This window comes from Onthophagus taurus, chromosome 7, assembly GCF_036711975.1.
Source record: "Onthophagus taurus isolate NC chromosome 7, IU_Otau_3.0, whole genome shotgun sequence".
Lineage (NCBI taxonomy): Eukaryota > Metazoa > Arthropoda > Insecta > Coleoptera > Scarabaeidae > Onthophagus > Onthophagus taurus.
Genome location: NC_091972.1, coordinates 36,435,539 through 36,457,213, shown reverse-complemented (window position 1 = coordinate 36,457,213; position 21,675 = coordinate 36,435,539). Strand labels below are relative to the sequence as shown.

The window sequence follows — 21,675 nt, the reverse complement described above, 5'->3', positions numbered from 1 at the left end:
ACCTTGAAAATAAGGCCAAGGTCAAAAAATGTTATTGTCATATGTTTTCCCCCTTCGCACAGAACAGCTTTCATTTGGTTTATTTTTATGTAAAATGAATCGTTTTCGAGATAATCGCTTGTCTCACGTTAAATGTACCACTCTGTATAATTTTTCATTTAATCGATGGTTATTCTTAACTGTTATTATTATGTAAGTTCATTTAGGTTTTTTCTTGTTTGTTAATAGAAGGAATACTTATGTTAGTAGTAAAACCACTCACTAAAATTGCATATATACAAACCCTCTTCCCTATAGAAACATTAAAAGCGGTTATGCGGAACCCGCAACTGAGGCAGGTTTCTAACAAATGTGTCCCTTGAGAATTGCAAATGCGAAAATGTCTGTACCTATACTGCGAACTTTTAAGATAATTACCATCACGGTTGGATTTGTAAAGAAAAATTTAAAACATGTAATTGTAAAGCACTTTGATTTTGACTTTCCATTACAAAAGTTTATTTACATTCTGACATTCTAGTTAATCATTTTTTGTAGATCCCATTCGTTCTAGTGGCATATATCCTCTCTTTTAAGTATTTTAATTGATGATGTTATTATCTCTGGGACGTTAGCAAGCTGGAGTTTTAGTTCTTGTCATAGCTGGTACACACAAGTAAGTACCTCTCTACTTGATTGTTGTCACCGTCTGCGTCTGTTCAAAAGCACTTTATGTCAAAAATATCTGATTGGTAATCTGATCTATAAGGGACCTATATGTTTAGACGGTTGTAGTTGTAATTTGATAATTATTGGTTATACATCCATACCACCAAGGTGTGAAATTATTAAATATTTTAATGCAGATTTTAATAATGGTTGCGTTACATTTCCAAATGAAGTATGTGAAGGTGTTTATGTGGCAGGAATTATTGTAAGACCACAACAAAATAAAATCCCAATTAAATTTTTAAATACATTCGAAAAGAAATCAAAATTAAAAATTTCAAACCTGCTGTAGAAAATTTATATAATTTTAAATCTTATAGGTTTAATCAACCAGATGTCTCTGTTAGCCGTGTCGATCTAACTTTTAAAATTAATTGATACTAAAGATTTTAAAAAAGAGTCAAATATGAGTCATGTATCGTTTATTTGGACGACTTGATTATTATTGGACACTACTTATAAAATCATAATCCAAATTTAGTTAAAGTACTGCAAAGGATACGAGAGGTAAATCCAGCTAAGTGTGGTTTCCTACGAAAAGAGTTATTATACCTAGGACACGTTATTTCTACAGACGGAATTCCACCAAATCCAGAAAAGATCAAGGCTATCCAAAATTATCTCGTTCCAAAACACTGGGATAAAATCAAGCGATTCATTGCACTTGCTAATTATTATAGGAAGTGTATCCCTAATTTTGCGGATATCGCTTCACCTTTCAACAATTTAACAAGAAAGTGTTCACTATTTCAATGGAATAACGATTGAAATACCGCCTTTAATACGTTAAAACACATGCTGAGTAACCCATCCGTGTTAGCATATCAAAATTTTTCAGAAAGTGAACGATTTAGCTAAAAAACAGACGACCGATTACCATCAAATATTATAAAAAACATACAACCACTTTACAATTTCGATCAATATCCCGTTGAATTAAAATTTAGACTACAAACAGCGTGTCAAACTGCACGAGAAAATTTAATAGCGCCAAAACATCATCGTCAGCAAACGTTAAACGGCGTATTGTTATACACAGTAAAAAATGGATGTAAAAATACATTATACTACTTTAAACTACAAGATTGACTTATGAAATAATACATAAATTAACAACGTAATTTTTGAAATCCAGTTAATACCTTATCCTGTCAATAAAATGACAGGAAATTAGTATATTTACAAAATATTAAATTTTTTTAATATGAATTACACAAAGCATTGTAAACTATAGGAAAAACCTGTAAATAAATGGAAAATCAAGTAAAACAATGTAAATGTATTTAATAAATTGGGAAATCATGTAATATTGTTAAAAATTACTATTACGAACATGTAAAATACGGAATGGCCCCACCACCACTTTCTGCGTTCAGTCGGTCGAATAGCGTTGCAACTACGCACAACGCGTTGACATCATTGTGCCGAGTACAGTCTAATAACGTATGAATCGTCGAACGTTATACGCGCTCTCTTATAATAATAATAATAATAATAAACCACTTTAATCTGTCCATTTAGTGTTTGGTTGTTTGGTGCCCAAACAAGTTGTTGCGTTCCAAGTTTGCCGTCTGTTAAAATTGTAAAAGTTTACACTTTTTTCACTATTCTTGTAATGCTTTTGTACTGTAAAACATTATAACAATTGTGGAAAAACTATTGGCTTTCATAATTTGGACATAAAACGAATTTGGATAAGTAGAACTTCCATAATGACATTCATATTTTTACATTTATTTAAGCTTAAAATTATGTAAATGTACAGGGCTGAATAATGAATTATTACATAGCAGACGAACTACAATATTCATAGCACAAGTAATTTTACATATAAATATAGCCATTTTTACGTATTAATACGTGTACATTACCTGGGTTAAGAAGTAAAATTACATCAATCACAAACGAAAAGTACAAACATAGAAATGGAAAATGCGCTTGTTTAGATATGTATTTATTTTGCTATTACATACGTGTAACTTTTTACATGAATATCTATGGCAATAAATTACCAGTACTGGACCATGTAATTATTTTTTACTGTGTATATAAAATAGGAAATAAAGTACTTTTAAGAAGTAAATGCGGAAATAAACTTGCTTTATACTGGACTAAAACCGCTTTATACTGGACTATATCAGGTTATTGAAGAAAAAACAACGAATGTGCTAGTGAAAATAAAAAACAAAGAAGTTTTAGTGCATAAAGGCCGTGGTAAATAGTTTTTCGAATAAAACTAGTGAATAGTGCTAAATATAAGATAGAAAATTAGAATTAGAATATAATGGGGAAATTAAAAACGGAAAAATTATTCATTATTTTTTTTCTTTATTCCGCAGGGAAGATGTAATGAGGCAATTAAGAATGAATAAAAATTATTAATATACAGTGTGTCCCCGGATTATGTCCCTGTAATGTATAATTGACGATAAATTTTTCAATTCAAATTCCATCTTTTGCAATTAAAGTCTGGATGTCATAAAACGAAATATAACCAAGTTTTGCGTCAAATGTGCTCAAAGTACCAAAGTTAACGCAAGAAGTTTGTTAACCGTTGCAGGTAAAGTGGTCTTTTTGAGCAATGTACAACAAAAGTTGATTAAGCATTATGTATCAAATAAATACTTGTCGACGGTGCCTATCCGTTATGAAACGAACTAAATGTATTACTTTATAATTACAAATTATGCAGTCCATAACAAGATTCCTAACCATAAACTGTAATATGTATTATAAAAAGTATTATAATAACTACTTAAACTTGTGCCAACTAAGAAATTAAAAGAACTATTTATTATAGTTTATTATCTAGAAATATATAGGCTGTTCAGAAATTGGCGGATAATCTACACTTAGCGACATTCTACGATCGACTCTGAATCGAAAATCTTAATGTTAAAATGTTTTTCTACTATGTTGCCAAACGTGTTTTTCATGAAGGCTTTGGATGACGCTTTAGAATCGAACGAAGAATGTCGCTACGTGTAGATTATCCGCTAATTTCTGAACAGCCTTTATTTCAAATGCAGTGACAAAATGATAATCGATGGTCGCTTTGTAACAACTGTATATTCATTAATGCCAATAAATTTGCTAAAAAATCAAATCAACCAATAAAATTGCTATCGACATGACATATTGGTTTCTATAATAATATCGCTTTTACGTTGATTTACTGTACTACACATATCAACTTTTACTAATTGTAAGTTTATTTTCACGACTTTAAGAAACAGAATTTCATCGAAACATGGTAAGACAATATTCTTATTTAAATGTTTTCATTTAAAAATAAATGACGTGTGTATTCTATTACTGTCAATTTGTATAGTAATTTATAATTTTTAAAATATCTCTCTTCGTTTAGCGTGAGGTTATCTCTTGTCATCTTGGACAAGCTGGTGTCCAGATTGGTAACGCTTGTTGGGAATTGTACTGTTTAGAACATGGTATTCAACCAGATGGCCAAATGCCATCTGATAAAACGGTCGGTGGAGGAGACGACAGCTTTAATACGTTTTTCAGCGAAACAGGTGCTGGAAAACATGTCCCCAGGGCAGTTTTTGTGGATCTAGAACCAACGGTTGTGGATGAAGTCCGAACAGGAACCTATCGACAGCTTTTCCACCCAGAACAGTTAATAACCGGTAAAGAAGATGCTGCTAATAATTATGCCCGCGGACACTACACAGTTGGGAAAGAAATTGTAGATTTGGTGTTGGATCGTATTCGCAAACTGGCCGATCAGTGTACGGGACTGCAAGGTTTTTTGATATTTCACTCATTTGGTGGTGGAACAGGATCCGGTTTCACATCTCTTCTAATGGAACGTCTATCTGTTGACTACGGAAAGAAATCCAAACTGGAATTCGCTGTTTACCCGGCTCCTCAAATTGCTACTGCCGTCGTGGAACCATACAACGCAGTCTTAACCACCCATACTACATTGGAACACTCAGATGCCGCCTTTATGGTGGATAATGAAGCAATTTACGATATTTGCCGCCGTAATTTGGATATAGAACGACCAACTTACACCAACTTGAACAGACTGTTGGCTCAAATTGTTTCTTCTCTGACTGCATCTTTAAGATTCGACGGTGCATTGAACGTAGATCTAACAGAATTTCAAACCAACTTGGTCCCTTACCCACGAATTCATTTTCCTTTAGCTACATACGCTCCTATTATATCGGCAGAAAAAGCTTACCACGAACAACTTTCGGTTGTTGAAATTACCAACGCCTGTTTTGAACCAGCCAATCAAATGGTTAAATGCGATCCCAGACACGGAAAATACATGGCATGTTGTGTAATTTATCGTGGGGACGTGGTTCCGAAAGATGTTAATGCTGCTATTGGAACTATTAAAACGAAAAGAACAATTCAATTTGTGGATTGGTGTCCAACTGGATTTAAAGTTGGCATCAATTATCAACCACCAACGGTTGTTCCGGGTGGCGATTTAGCTAAAGTGCAACGAGCGGTTTGCATGTTGTCAAACACCACAGCTATTGCTGAAGCCTGGGCTCGTTTGGATCACAAATTCGATCTAATGTATGCTAAGCGAGCTTTTGTACATTGGTACGTGGGTGAAGGTATGGAAGAAGGTGAATTTACTGAAGCACGTGAAGACATGGCGGCTTTAGAGAAAGATTTTGAAGAAATTGGTATGGATTCGGGTGAAGGTGAAGGTGAAGGAGGCGAAGAATTTTAAAAAGCATTTTCAAGTTGAGTGATTCGCAGCATTTTGACCATCACGACTTTATACAGATTTTTACCATTACTCAATACCATTTTAAGATTTATATTTTTATATTTTATTAGATTTACCTACTATGTACAGAATAATAACTAAATGTATAGAATTTTGACAAATTGTTTTTCTTTCTGAGTGGAAAAATGTCGATGCTGTCAGTTGTTTTCAAGTACTATATCATAAAATCCAATTTAGCACTTCGTTCCTAAATCCAATACAAAAGTTGAGAAAGATCGAAGAGTAGAGGGGTGACGAAGAATTTTGTCGCATATTGAGGCAGGTTTCCAACAAACGTAGCCCTTGAGAATTGCAAATATGAAAATGTCGGTACCTATACTACTAACTATTAAGGTAATTACCATCACGGTTGGATTTGTAAAGACAAATTAAAAAAATTTAATCGTAAAGCACGTTCATTAAATATTCTGTAAACTTGATGTTCAAAAACAATATTTTGATTTAGAGTTTCCAGTACAAAAGATTATCTACATTCTGACATTCTAGTTAATCATTTTTTGTAGATCCTATTCGTTCTAGTGGCACATATCCTCTTTTTTAAGTATTTTAATTGATGTTGATATTATTTCTGGGACCTTGGCAAGCTGGAATTTTAGCAGTTCAAAAGTAAAGTACTTTATGTCAAAAAATATCTGGTTGGTAATCTGATCTACAAAGTATCTATATTTTTAAACAGTTGTAGCTGGAATTTGATAATTATTGGTACTAGATAGATTCAGTAGTTTTTCACTTACGAGGTCGGAGAGAGAAACAGCAAAGAAAGTCAAAGATACGCAGTTATAAGTTATTGGTCTAAACAACCTCGGCTTAATTAGTCAAACAATCTGCAAGGCTACCTGATAAAGCCGAAGAGAGTCATGGTCAAGGCGTTACAATATGATGATCAGTTTAAGGTAGATATAATATTAATCACTCAACTATCACGCAAACAACCTCGGCTAATTATCAGAGAAACCTACAACGTCATATTTGCAGCCGAGGCGGCACAATGTGATGACCAGTTTCAGATTGATATAACATATGTTAATCAATGAGCATGGACTTAATTAATCAAAAGATGTACTACTTCTTCTAATAAAGCCGAGGTTGTTCACGGCCGAGACGTTACAATAATCACTGAGCTTCACCCTCAGCCGACCTCGGGTTAATTCTCAAATAATCTAGAAGGTCACCTAATACAGCCGAGGCCGCTTGCCGCCGAGGCACTACAATATAGGGACTAGTTTGAGATGATCAAACTGATGAATAAAATTCCACGTAAAAAAAATCTGTTTTGCAAATATAGTCTTGGGACCACAAACAAAATTTGAACCTTTTACCTACCTACCTCGGTTCAAGACTGTATAGAAATTTCGGTTTAAGCGGCTTAATTTTGTTCTTTACTAAAAACCGTTCTCAAGCTCGCAGTAATTATAAAATATTTCACTATTCCGTGATTATTTCTAATCTCCCATCATCGATTTGAGACTTTCAGAATGTGCTTTGATACACTGCCTGTGTCGTTGAGCATTTTATCTATTCTATGAACGGTGCTAATGCTAAGTACAGGTAGTTGTAGTAAAACCTTTTTTTTCTGTTACTGACGCTGGAGACAAAATTCTAGAAAATGCAATTAAATTATTGTCTCGTCACCATCTAATAGTAAATACGATCCTAATCGATACTTAATTGTTAATTCGCGATCTAAATACGTAGACTCTACGTATTTTCTTGTTGTATCCCGCATGATCTTATCCTGATAATAAGGATAATATTAAATATGATAACCTGATATACACACTGAGATATTTTTCTTGCGCTAATAAAGGGGTGTCATCCAGAATTTCCTTATTTTCGGTTTCATTTTAGTTTTCGTGCGAATTGAAGTGAGTTGTGTTTCGGAAGCCGCGCTTTGCCGCTCTATGTTTGGACACACCTGAACGAGAACTTTCTGCTTTTCCTTTGTCTATTCTTTTCTTTAAATTTCCTTGCTTTGTGTATGCGAATAAAAAACTTTCATTCTCTCCCTGTAATCCCATTTAATGTTCCTGTTGATTAAGGCTTCATGTATTTGCTCTTGCCTTGATATGCTCAAATAATGCGTCAAGTTTGTTTCTGTTCCACCTCTTCATCTTAATAATCTTAATTATAGAATCTTTATGAATTATATTTGTTACATTTGCTCTGTATAAAATAATGAAAAAGTTTTTTGATAACTATCATTTATATGGTTACTATTAAATTTTCCGGTTGTTAGGACAGACGTTACATCCGGGATAACCGGAAAGAACGCAGTGTATCGTTCATCTTGAACCTAAGCGGATATAATCCCGTATTCTATTTCCGGTGTCCTTGGGACCTTAACCATCATCATACCGCCGCGAATCTCTCGATTAATTCCGACAACGTCGCGACTCCTTGCAATATCTACCCTGTCGACTATAAATATTTCACATCGAATAGGCAATTTCGTTCTTGGTACACCCCCGGGGTGAAACTCGCGTCCCGTGGGATCTCCCTGCGACCGTGTTTATAACGTGTATAATATAGCATGGTCGTTTTAATAAATTTTCCTTATATGCAATTCATGAGGGTTACGTCCTAAGAGACATTTCGTCGTTACTCAATAAAACTAAGCAAGATTGGATCATTATTCATGCACATGATCAGAATCATGTGTTTATTTGAATAAATATTCTTATAAATTGGTGACAAAATTAGGAGCATTAACTACTCGTTAATTTTCTTAGTTCAAAATCAACCCCTCGCGGAAGCCCAACGACTACGGTTAACCGTAACGTATTTAGTAAAACTACCCGTGGAGAAGTTAGGAAGGTTGTCGGAGGGACGACGTGTTTAATGCACTTTGCGATTTATGGCCTTGGCACGAAGAAGAACAAACCGTCGTCGACGGCCCTTTGCTAAAATTGCTCGGTCTAATGCGGCAGATGTAGCTAAAACTGTTTTGGAGGGTGAGCGGAGGGTTGTTATCTGACGCAACGGCGGCGCCCCATCTAGCACCGAGGCCGCGGAAATTATGGAAATAGTTTGCGCTATAGCGCGCGCCGACATCGGCCCGAACGTCTAAACTTTCCAAGTTTAACTTTGAAAACCGGGTGGTGTTATGTGTAATACGGAAAATGGGACAACATTAAAAAGGTCATCTATTCAACGATTTTTAATACTTCTAAAACAACTTTTTCACAACATTTTTAAACAAATTAAACTTTTAGAGAAACTTTTAAGCTCATTTTAGTAAAAAGAATTTGATTAAATTTAAAAATTTTTTTGTCTCTCGCTTTATAATTATATTCATTTCGCGTTAAATCTTTCGGAGGTAAAAAGACGAAAGAGTAAAGAGCTTCCCGAAACCAACGATTCTACGATATCTCATTATCCTTTAAAATTTCTGCACTCGAAACTACTTTAAACCGTCTAGTTAAAACTTGCGACTGCAGCGATATAAGCGGGCAACGTCGAGCTTCCCAAACCGAATTACGGAGCCCGAAACAATTCATTAAGTAACCCGAAGGGCGTCGTCGTGAAAACGCACCGTGATTTATTGCTGGGGACGAAGGTCCTGAAGGCGGGTTTTTCCTTTCGATTCGACCCTGGACAGCCGAGTTTCCACCGCAGTTCTTCCGCAGAACACAAAGTCAAAGTCCGGGGTCTCGCTAATGTAAATACGCTAACGATGTTTGAACGGTGACCATGATTAATTCGTTCGTGATCCTTGCGATCTTGTTAACTCTTTTTTTATTTTTACCATTTCTGGGTAAAAAAAGGATTTAAAAGAATTTTTTCCATTTCTTTTTCTTTTAGGTATTTATAAACATGGACGAGGAGATCGGGCCATTGGACGCGAGGATAACACGCATCACGGAAGTGAATTGGGGCAGAATTCTATCTATCAGGATTTGGAACCGAACAGGATATCGCAGATTCTGTTCCTGAGCCCGAATTATACTGTTGTACAAGCTCAAACCAGGACAACGGCTTTACTACATTGCGAGGTTACTAATATTGGGAATAATACAGTAAGGAAAATAACAAAAAAAAATACATTTTAACACAATCAGTTTTCTAGGATTCATTAGGGATATATTTCTAATAACATAAGTTTTTTTCAGAATAAGCAAATAATTAGAATGTCTAAATTCAATTTAAGGAATATCTAGTATAAAATGAATTTCGTTATAAAGGTTATCGTCACAATATACCCAAAGAAATTTATCGATCTCCTTTTCTTATTTTATTGATCCTTCAAAGCAGCATCGTACAATATATGCAATACATTTCGAAGGTGGACCACCTTACTAGTCAAACTAAAAGTGTATACGTTGCAAGGTGAAATTAAATGGAACCATGATGGTTCCAACCAATAAGGAACAAAAAATCCATGCTCTAAAACCTGTCTATAACATAGAGTAATAGGGGTAGTAGTAAAGATTGCTGGAAAGAAGGAAGTATGTGGGGAAAGTATCAACTAAGTACTTTTATATAGTTCCTCCTCGTGTGACTAATTTTCATCCGGCACGAAGTTCCAGTGATTTGCCACCACGTTAGGAGACGCTCCGGAAATGCAAATTCTAAACCACTTCTAACGCTCCACGTATCCATTGCTAATAGTTAAAAAGCCGTGGTACTCAAGACTGTCAAGGAGTTCTATGCTAGCTTCTTCACATACAAAGCAGACAATTGGATGGCTATGATGCAGTACTATACACCAGCTAGGCAAAAAATTTACCACACATTTATTTATATCACACTAAGCTGTGATTTTGACACCATCCGTGCTCGACCGTTATCTTCAAAGCCTCTCATTCTGAGATTTTGTAGAATGGCATTGCTCTCTTAGAGTAAAAACAAACACAGATCTGCTTGTTCACCCTATTTACAGGAACCTCCATAAACTGTTTCCTTTTTTAACGCGTAAGGTGCTTTAATTTCAGAAGATGTGTTTTCAAAGGACTTTGCAGCAGGATTACTGAACGAATTTTACAGGATTAGAAAGCGAAGGTGACATTTTTCTGAATCAAATTTATTGTCTGTGCAAAGAAAAACAGAAAGACTGTCTTCATTTACTGCTATAGATATAGGTATAATTCTGAACATGTCATTAGTGTAAATACACGTTCGTATTGAAGTGATAAACGGGATTCCAACCGATACGAACGACCATGTCAGTAAATAATTTTGGAAAACTTCGCCAATTTCTTCACTTCAACAAAAATGGCAACTCTGATGACTTCAAAGTCTTCAACTCTTCTTCTTCAAAGTCACTCGAACCATGACAGGTTCCATAAAATTAGTCTTCTACTTCACTGAATAAAAAATATTTATCTGTAGCACTGGAGCAATATTTTAGTATAGTTGGACAATGTGTTCAACAAAGATTTAAATATTAACATAAACCAGTACTTTCTCGAAAACCCCATAATTACAAGCTATTTGTAACTTGCAAGTATATTTGGTTTCTCTTATAAATTTTAAATATACTCAAGATAGCAAAATTCTGAAGAAGACACAGAAGACGCAGTATATATCTATGTTGTCAAAATTTTCCGGAAAACATTCTGTGTTCACTATAAAGCGTTTTGATCGGCAACATAAAGAAATACTTGAGATAGAATGCCCATTTGTGATTTTCGAATACAACAAGAAATGTGTGGAAAATCGTAGATTTATGTGTTATACATGCATGAATACTTTACAAAAGAGTAAAAATTGCAACATGATAATCTTCTCAATCAAGCAGAATGGCGTAGTGTGGAAACGCAAATTACAAATAAAAAAGAAGACCTCCAACCCATCATTTGCCTTCTAAGGATGTTAGAAGCGATCATTATTCTCATTGGCCTTCCGAAGAAGACAAAAATAAGATGTAAATATCTTAATTGTCGGGAATTCAGACACAAGATATGCGACAAACGTAGTGTTGCAGAATGTTTAATAGTTATTTATATTTGTAGTAATTTAGTGCGTGTTCAGTTTTTGTAGTAAAATATTTAATGGAAAACCTCTAGAAAACTGTAAATAACAGAGGTATTTTCTGTTGACGACGAAGGAGATGTGGTCGTTTTAGAAGAAATCGTTAAGGCAGCCAAAATAGCTACCAAAAGTCTTCTTCCATCCAAATCGCGAAAAAAGTATGAAAAAAAATACAGAAATTTTATGGACTGGTCGCAAACTACAGAAATCACAGGCAAGTGTTCAGAAGATGTTCTCCTTGCCTATTTTTTTAGAAAAATCAGAGAAATATTCAGCAGCTTCTCTGTAGACTCTTTTACTGCCAACCTCGTCTTCCAACAACAACAAGAAATTGTAACCAGAAATTCATGTTAATAATTCTGAGCTGCAATATACCAAATTACGCTCTAAAAACTAGTCAGTCACTCATAAGTAGTCAAACATCGCTCGACCCGACATAAATAAAAATAAAATTTGTTTTAAAAATTTTCATATTAGACTAAAACGACTATTTAATATTTTATGTATTTAGTGCATATTGCAGTCATTTGGCAAAGTAATCCTTCATCTTGTAATAAATAAAGCAAAAAAATCAGTACTTATTTTTTAAATATTGCATGTAAGGATTAACAATAAAATTATCAATTTTGATATCATGGAGATTTAAAATTTCTACTTCGTATAAGATTATAACTAAGCTATATATGATCATGCATTATGTTTTCTTTGTTTATTATGAACAATTTATTTCCAAAATAGTTGTCTCTCTTAACCTTGGTTTTTGAGTTATTTGTTATTTATAATGACAGTTGCCCTGTAATAACAAATCATCAATTTTGATATTATAGGGGTTTCCACTTTCTATCTCATATAAGGTAATAACTAGGCTAGATCGGATGATGGATTGTGTTTTTTTGATTCATTGTAAACAATTTATTTCCAAAATATTTTTTCTATCGCCTGATGGTTGTTGAGTTATGGCCCACAATAACACCAAATATAGGCATTTCCACTTTCCATCTCGTATATGGTTATTACTAAGCAAGACCTGATGATGGATTGTGTTTTCATGGTTCAGTTTATTTATAAAACTTTTTTTATCGCCCCTTGTTTTTGAGTTAAGACCAACTTTAAGAATGAAAATCATCAATCAATTTTGATATTATGGAGATTTCCAGTTTCTAACTGATATACACAGTTATAACTAACTTAGATCTGATGGTGGGCTATGTCTTATTGGTTCATTATAAACAATTTATTTCCAAAATGTGTTTCGATATCGCCCATGACTATTGAGTTATAGCCGACTTTAATAACAAGAATCATCAATTTTGATAACATGAGAATTTTTAGTTTATTTCTCGTATAGGGTTATAACTAAGCTAGATCTGATGATCAATTATGTTCTCTTGGTTTATAGTAAACAATTTATATACAATATTTTTCACTGCCGCCCTTGGTTTTTAAGGTATGATCAATTTTAACAATAACAATTGTCTATTCTGATATTATGAGGATTTTCACTTTTTAGCTCGTGTATGGTTATTGCTAAGCTAGACCTGATGATGGATTATGTTTTCGTGGTTCATTATAAATAATTTATTTTCAAGATATTTTTCTCTATCGCCCTTGGTTTTTCATGTATGACCAACTTTAATAATAACATGTTTCGACTGTTTAATAGATTTCTAAATTTTTTTTAACAGTGATGTGGTAATCTGTAACCGCTATATGTGTTAATGTTTGTTAAAACTTTATACTGTTTAGTAATTTTGTAATTCAAATGGTTTAAAATATATCAATGGTTGGAAGTTATTGTTTGATACTTCTATGATAAACGTTATTGTTATATTTACAAATTAGGAAATTGAACGTGAACGCAGTAATTATGATTCAAACATTAGATATGTTGTTAAAACTAGTGTTGAAGGAATACTTGCTTTGATTGAGTTACTTTACATGTAAGTTGCTTTACATTCTTTAGATACCTATAGCCCTTTCTTTTTGATTTCTTCTTGCAGTTAATTGTTCAACGTAACTTATGCGCTGTAATGTTTAGCTCATAAGTTAATCATATTATCATTTAATACAAAAAGCATATTTTCATAATCATAAAATCTTTATTTATTTATTAATAAATAATAGTTATTATTTTTTTAATTTTAGGTTACCTGGAAACGTAGGAAAGATTATAAACTTTTAACATTTGGATTGTTAACATATAGCAGCGATTATAGATTTTTCACGAGAATTGGTCGAAATGGAAAGGTGAGTTTATAGTTTTATTTATTTTGCTAAATTGTTATGACACGTTTATTTTCCTCTGGTGCTATTTTTTATCAAATATACTTTAAAATAAAACATTTATATTGAAAAACATTTCACCCTCACAAAACGGTTTGGTATTGTCAAAATACAAAATCTCAGTATCCATTTAGTAGTTCAAAAGCTGCAGATACAGTATAAACCTGTTTGTGTATATGTGTTTACTAATGGATTTCAATCAAACGTAATAAAATATTAAAACTAACCGTTAGTTGGAAACATCCAATTTGTGAATACATTTGAAGAGATGCATTTTACACCCAACCAAATATTCTATATTATTCATCCAGTACAGAATTATATATTTTAATGATATTAATAAATTATATTTAAAATTGTACGATTTAGTTTAAAGTGGTTTAGACACCGAAATGGTGGAAGTTTTCGATGGTATCGTTATCTACTAAGTTTTCGTTGAATTCTTTTCAAACATTTTTATGCGTAGTCGACGTCGTTTTAGAAACAGGTGTCCGTAACGTCTTTTTATGGCGGCGCGGTTCCATCACATAAAACGTAATAGCATAGTATAACGCATTTATCTCTCGTCCAAAGAGACATACCATGAATATTCAAGTAAGTTGTGATTTTTTTTGTGTAATTTTGTGGAAAACCACAAAAACTTTTCTTCTGCAAAATTTTTAGATCTAAGAAACGAAGGAGAAGAAGAAAACGATAAAAGTAGTGTTTTTGATGTAAGGTTTATATAAAACTTTCAATACGATTTCGAACAAATGTAAACAGTCGATGTGATTCAAATGTCCTTCTGGATCAATTTTAATAAAACCCCGTATACGAGATCAGAACTTTATTGCAGTTCAATTTGAGATTATTAGCATTTACATGTGCGAATTTACATATATGAATGCGAATGGAAATACTTTGATACTTTTGCGAATTTCCATACGCGAACGCAATGAAAGTTAGAGAGAATTTCCTTGCTCTTAAATGCTTATTAACTTATAAATGTGACTTATATCCATAAATTGAGTTTTCTAAATTTATACTATTTTATAATTCATTATTAGTAGTAACTTTGTTGTGATAACTAATATAACTAATATTTTTATATGAACAGTTCGGTTATCTCTGCAAAAATGACGAGTTTGCGTTTTAATAACCGAAAAAAAAAGATCTAAAGCTTATTTTCGATTCCAAACTCGAACATCTCGAGCAGAACGAGAGGTCTGGAGATTACAATAACCCATCGGGATTCGAGATATTAAAATTCCCGGTAGGCGACATGAAAAAAACTTTTTTATTCATTTCGACTGAATGCAAAGGATATTATCAATCAGGTTCGTACCCACGCTGCCAGTTTTGACTCCCTATTCAGTTTCTTTTTTTCTGCGAGCCTTTATCAATGGAAACAATGCAGGGCGCGCTGATAGGACCTGCTGGAAAAAACCGTTACGGTCCTGGTCATGATTAATGGCGATCGTAAAGTTTACGGTTTAATAGGGTCCCGAACCGATTTTTTACGTTTCCATCATTTTTTTTTCTTCTTTAGAATCTTCAGTTTTATTTCATAGGATTTTAATTTAATCTTTTCTAATCATTTTTTTATTTTATTTTTTTTAGGATTGGTGTTTACATATTCGATACGTTGGTCAAGACGATGAAGGATTATATGAATGTCAAGTTACCTCACATCCTCCTGCTAGTATATTCGTTGATCTACAATTAGTTGGTAAGATAAAAAATTGTCATATTTTTTATGAAGTCTTTATTATTGAGGACTATTTATTAAATCTTACTTATAAAGCAAGGTATCCGGTTGAAATACAAGCTGAAAAGAAATTTATAGATATACCACAGCTGACAAAAATAGTACAAAACTTAGTGTAAGACACCTTTTAATCTATATAATAATATTAGATTCATTTGAAACCAACAACAATCAATATTCTTCGTCCATGTTGTTTGAAAGCGATGCCAATGGAGATGAATGATACTGAGAAGGTGAAAATGTTGGTAATGTAGTGTTTTGATATTGACAAGGTGGAAACCCTGATGATGGTATTGTATGATACTGAGACTGACACAAGATCTACAATCACTTTTGTTTTATTACACTTCCAATTTATTCCTGGCAGATAATTGCATTGTAAAGAGGCATCTGTTTTAGCTAGACAACGATGTATTTGCCAAACATGTCGAATTCATCATCAGCATTACTTTTATTTCTTTGCACTACTTCGTCAAGTTTACCAATTCCTCCGCATGCAGTTGAATTATTTTCGTTTCCTAATATTTATTTGTTTAGAAAATGGCAACTACACAACATTAGCGTCTAATGTGTGTGATGAATATGCCGAACTGATACGAATACGGTGCTGTACTCAGGCAACTGAACATGATACACAACGATGAACAATTAATAGATTATGTAAAAAGAATAAAGAATGTAACACAAAATAATTTTCGCACTTACAATTGCACTGTTCCCATTCCGCTTTTTAATAATAATAATAATACAAAAAAAATACAAATATAAGAACAAAATACTTAAAATAAACATCTACGATGATCAAACTTATGATGAGGTTTAATATGTACTGATCTTCCACCTCACCATACAACAAAAGAGAAAAACAGAAGTTAATTACTGAAGCGATAAAAAAAATCAAAAGAAGTTACACAAATTTTACATGTAAAATTTCCTCGCAATTTCCAATAAAAATGTCCGAAAGGGTTCTCCACAATTAGAAAAAGAAAAACAAAGCATAAATGGGGTCAAGAACACTGCTGCCCAAAAAAAAACCAGCATAGCGTCTTTTGAAAATGGTTATTGATGCACACTCAGCCAATGCACAACAAGGAGGAAGTTCATTTGTTACTTTGCATATCTGGTATGAAAAACATCTTTTAAAACTTACGGTATAAAATATTGGTGGAGATACTCTACCCCTAAATCTAACATTGACCGAGTGCACGTCCGCACGAAAACGTACTTTTTTAGACAGATACGAAGGTTTTTGTAAGGTCATTATTTTATAGTGTAAACATAAGGTGTGTAGTGTATCTTCTCCTCTGCATGCCTAACTATTTCAAAGTGGCCAACTTACAGTTTACGTGATCTCTGCGTTTTAAACCAAATATCAATCTAATACAACTCTCCATTCTGTACCTTTTGAATTTTATTTTGTAATATGTATAACAAAACGGGGCATACAGGGCATCACCGTAGTTAAATATGGATAGAACTAAGCTTTCACATAGATGAATTTTTGTTTTACGATTCACAAAATCTCTATTGCTATAGATAATTCTTAAACTGCTTTCTGAATGCGCTTGTTAATGTGTTCATTGAACCTCAGACTCTCATCGATCACAATGCCCAAATTTTTAACTGATTTCTGAATTGGCAAGACTTCATTGTTCACTATAATGCTTAATTCTTTTAAGACCATCTGTTTTTCTTTCTTCGGACCAAATACAATCACATTCGATTTCATTTGATTAAGTTCAAGTCTATGGCGGTAAAAAAACTCACATAAGGAATGCAGATCGCCTTTAATATGTGCACATACCTGTTTAACATCATGAACCGAAAAGGAATGATATATTTGTGTGTCGTCCGCATAGAAATGTGCTTTACAGTGTTTAATCTATTGATCGCAGTTTGACGTATATAAAGCATAAAATAATGGAGACAGTATAGAGCCCTGTAGCACCCCAGACCCAATACGCTGAAAATCAGACTGTTGAGCGTTCACAGTCACGCATTAAATATACTGCCTTATTATTGAACCCCAAATACTTTAAGATTGATAGAAGAGTCTCATGATCGACCGTATCGAATGCCTTGGAGTAATCCAACAAGCAAACGACAGTCACGTTACCCCTGTCAGTTTCCCGGACAACATCGTCTATAATGAGTATAAGTGCAGTAGTATAACTATAACTTCGTCTAAAGCCTGATTAATTCTGTGGCAAAATGTTGTTCTCTTCCACAAAGGTCACCATTTGTTCATATAAGATTTGTTCAGCAACTTTTGAAAGCACAGGCAGGATGCTAATGGGTCTCAAATCGTTGAGACCTGATGATTTATTAATTTTGGACAACGGCTTGATTAACGCTTTTTTCCAAGCTTTCGGAAAGACACTGGAAGCTATACTTGAGTTTATAATATCGCGAATGTAGGGTATCAAGTGAGCGCAACGTAATTTGATACATTTAGTATTAAGATAATCATATCCAAGCGCATTACTCTTCATACTGTGCATAGCACGTTCTACATCGTCGTCAGTTACTGATCGAAAGCTGCAATATACACCCTGCTTAAGGTTTGAGTTATAAAAATTTATAAGCTCTTTATCTGATCCACCACTCTCCCCAATTGTGGCAATAAAATGATTATTAATATCATTTAACGAGCCGAGGTGGGGCGGAAGCACACAGTTTCTTTTAAACATTCCTGCATTCTGTAGAGCTCTCCAACAATTACTTGTAGATGTCAGTTGCGATTCAAAATAAGCTATACGTTCCCGGTTAATCGATGTATTTACCAAGTTACGCAAAGATTTATAATATTCCCACTTAGTTACTGACATGTTGTTGCGGTACTTGGTATAGGCCTTATCTCGCAGCTTTTGCATGAGCTTTATATTATCTGTGATCCAAAGGGTCGGAGCATGCACTCTTAAGATTGTTTTGAGAGGCATATGGTTGAAAGGACAATCATGCTTATTATAGTTCCAAAAATTTCATCATAACACTTTTAGATTATTAACTACTTAGTTCATACGTTCAAGACAAAGTTCAACTTAAAATTAATTTGTGATGACTCATCATTTGAACGATTGTTACAGGTTTTCATTCTACTTTTGTTGATCAACTAAAATCGGCCAATTAAATTTGATTTCTGAGAACGCGCTATTAGAGATTTTAGGATGATATTGAATTGTTGTCAGTGACGATGTTGACTGATAAATGTTGGTAACGAACATGAGTGCTGCTAGAGATGATGATGAAGGAAGTAGTGAATTACCTTCAAAGACATTTGAGACAATATTAAAGATAATTAGAGAAATATCAGCTCTGATATTGAGTGATGGCAAGAACGATGCTGACGGTCATATCGAAAGATGTTAAGCTACAACAGAGACGACTTTCAGACGTTAGTAAGAATTATCAGGCACAACAAAAGTTTGATTAGGAGTACAATCAAAGATGATAAGAAAGATAAGGTACTATACATAATATATATAAGAGTTTTTGATAATAATGTTAAAGCAGACCCGAGAAGAAGTGGAATGATATCAGAGACAATATTGGTCGATATGGTAGGTTAACACATGAATACAAGTATTCTTAATTGTGAGATATCCAATAATTTGTTTCACGATATGGTAGGTTAATAAGGCACCTGGGATAATATTGACGAATGTGTTAAATAACGTCAAGATATGCCATGTACGAAAGATTTTCAGGTTGATGTTGACAGTTGTCACAGATATTGTTGAACGACGTTTGGAAGTGTGTGATCAGTTCTAAGAATTACATTGGGGGATATCCGAGATGATGGTTAGGTGGACTCTCAGTCCAAGATTAGGCTGAGACTTGTTAGAGACGATATTGAGTATTATCCAGAATAATGCCAAGTGAAGACTTTAAGGGCTTTCCGGATAATGTTGAGGTGTGGCAGAGCGATATAGACTACATTATGGCATATTTGGAATAATATTGTGACAGAGATGTTCTTGACATATGTTTCTGTTAACATTAATATTTGAGAAGGTTGGGCGAGATGCTGTTGAGATAAAGACAATGATGTGGAATGTCCGGGTAGATATTGAGGATTATCGCAGATAAAGTTACGTGATCTTTGCAACTATTTTGCGAATTAACAGGAATTGCATTAAGAAATATCCAAGACCACAAATATTTTATTAGGTGTTATCAGAGACAATGTTTAAGGATGTTTGAAACTGTGTTATTAATGGATACGAAGACCACGGAGAGAGAATATTGAGAGATGCTAGCATTACTATTGAGGGATTACAGGCACAATATTCAAATCAAAGGTTGATATAGGGTAAAATCAACGATAGAAAACTCCGCTTTGATATTAATTCTATATTAATTGCTCACTTGATTGCAAAAGCATCGTTTTCCTCTGAAACTACGAAAGTCTCATATAATTGTCGTATTAAACATTTACGGCGTAATAACTTTTTTATATCATATGAAAACAACTAGGATTTTATATAGAATCGATGGAAAATTTTCAACTTAGTATGCTGGCATGCAATATTAATCGACTACTTGTCTGCGCAAGAATATATTTCCTTTAAATCTTCGAAAATCTCATATAACGCAGTATTTAAATATTTACGGCGGCATAGCTTTCTCATATGATACGGACAAAACTGCGATAATATGGAATCGATAACAAATTTTCTGCTATATGCGGTAGCATACATTATTAATCAATCCCTTACTTCCAAAATCATCATTTTCGCCTAATACTACGAGAATCACTAAATAAATGGAAATTTTTCGATTTCTGCTCAATGCGCTGATATATAGTATTAATTGATCACTTAATTACAGAAGCATATTTTCCTGAAACTACGAAAACCTCGTATAATTGCCGTATTTAAAACGTCATAACATTCTTATACGATATGCAGAGAACTATACCATATGTAGAATCGATGCATCGGATGGCATGCAATATTAACCGATCATTTAGTTGAGAATCTATTTCTTCTAAAACTATGAAAACTCATGTATAGATGACGCTCATCTATACATGAGGGATCTATACCTATATATTATAGATATGGGATCTGTATACATTATAGGCGTCATAACTTTGTTATTTAATATGGACAAAACTCCGAGGCAATGTTGAATCTATAGCGAACTTTCTGCTCTATGCGGTAGTATACAATATTTAGAACAAAAGCTTTACTATTCCATCTATGAAATACTTTTACTTAACCATATGTAAGATTATTATATAGATTCTTATACATACACAAAAGTATATTAGCATACAAATACTTACTTGCCAACTCTTCGAGATTATGTGGAGTGACTCAAAGTTTAAAAAAAAATCTAAGCTTTTCTAGGATATCCAAGAATTTGTAACTATTTCTAAGAATTTCCAAAGATAATTAATGGCTAAACAATGCAGGAAAATATTTTAAACAACTATACTCCTCGGAAAGACTTATAGACATTGATGAAACAGTAAATACCAACATCCTTATTCAGGTAGAAGATGTTAAAAGGAAGCTCGGCAAACTCAAAAAATAGAAAATCCCCTGGAACAGATAAAATACCCAACGAATTGCTCAGGGATGGTGGGAAAGTCTTATCAGAAAAATGAATCCATCTATTCAACAGAGTGTTGCAAAACTCTGAAGTACCAAATGAATGACACAAAAGCATAATAATTCCCATATTCAAAAAAGGAGCAAAAACTAACCCTGAAAACTATCGCGGCATAATACTGTTGAACACTATGAAGCTATTTACAAACATACTAAAAAAATAAGCTAGAAAATATCATAACAAATGCCGAAGAACAACAAGGCTTTAGGAAAGGCACATCGATAACTGATGCCGAATGTGTCATTAAATAAATAAAAGAGAAGTCGATTGAGTTCAACAAACCAGCACACATGTGCTCTATGGACTTGACTAAAGCTTTCGATTGAGTACGATTGGGTGATAATCTGATAAAACAAAGAGGGGCACCAGCTGATATTATAAACATAATACATAAATTAAACATTGATAATACAATAAAAGTGAAAGCTGGAGAGGAATTAACTGAGGATATTTCCACACCAGGAGGAGGCAGGCAGATTGACGGTCGCAGTCTAATCTTATTCATCTCCTAATGGACAATATTATAAAAGAAGTGAGAACTATGCACCTTGGTTACACAATGACTAGACGA

The 21,675-nt window shown here is 33.6% G+C and overlaps 2 protein-coding genes across 2 annotated transcripts in view; both read left to right on the top strand.

Annotated features, from left to right (window-relative positions):
* LOC111416019 (uncharacterized) overlaps positions 1-21,675 on the top strand; it is a 66,151-nt gene that overhangs the window by 39,845 nt on the left and 4,631 nt on the right. The window contains exons 3-5 of the mRNA XM_023047948.2: positions 9,287-9,501; positions 13,601-13,702; positions 15,338-15,446. Of these exons, the coding sequence (XP_022903716.2) occupies positions 9,287-9,501; positions 13,601-13,702; positions 15,338-15,446 (426 nt within the window). The remainder of the gene's footprint in view (positions 1-9,286; positions 9,502-13,600; positions 13,703-15,337; positions 15,447-21,675) is intronic.
* Positions 3,867-5,576, top strand: LOC111416014 (tubulin alpha-1 chain-like). Its single transcript, XM_023047943.2, has 2 exons — positions 3,867-3,961; positions 4,076-5,576. Exons 1-2 carry the CDS (start codon positions 3,959-3,961, stop codon positions 5,423-5,425), a joined length of 1,353 nt encoding a protein of 450 aa, XP_022903711.1. The 5' UTR covers positions 3,867-3,958; the 3' UTR covers positions 5,426-5,576.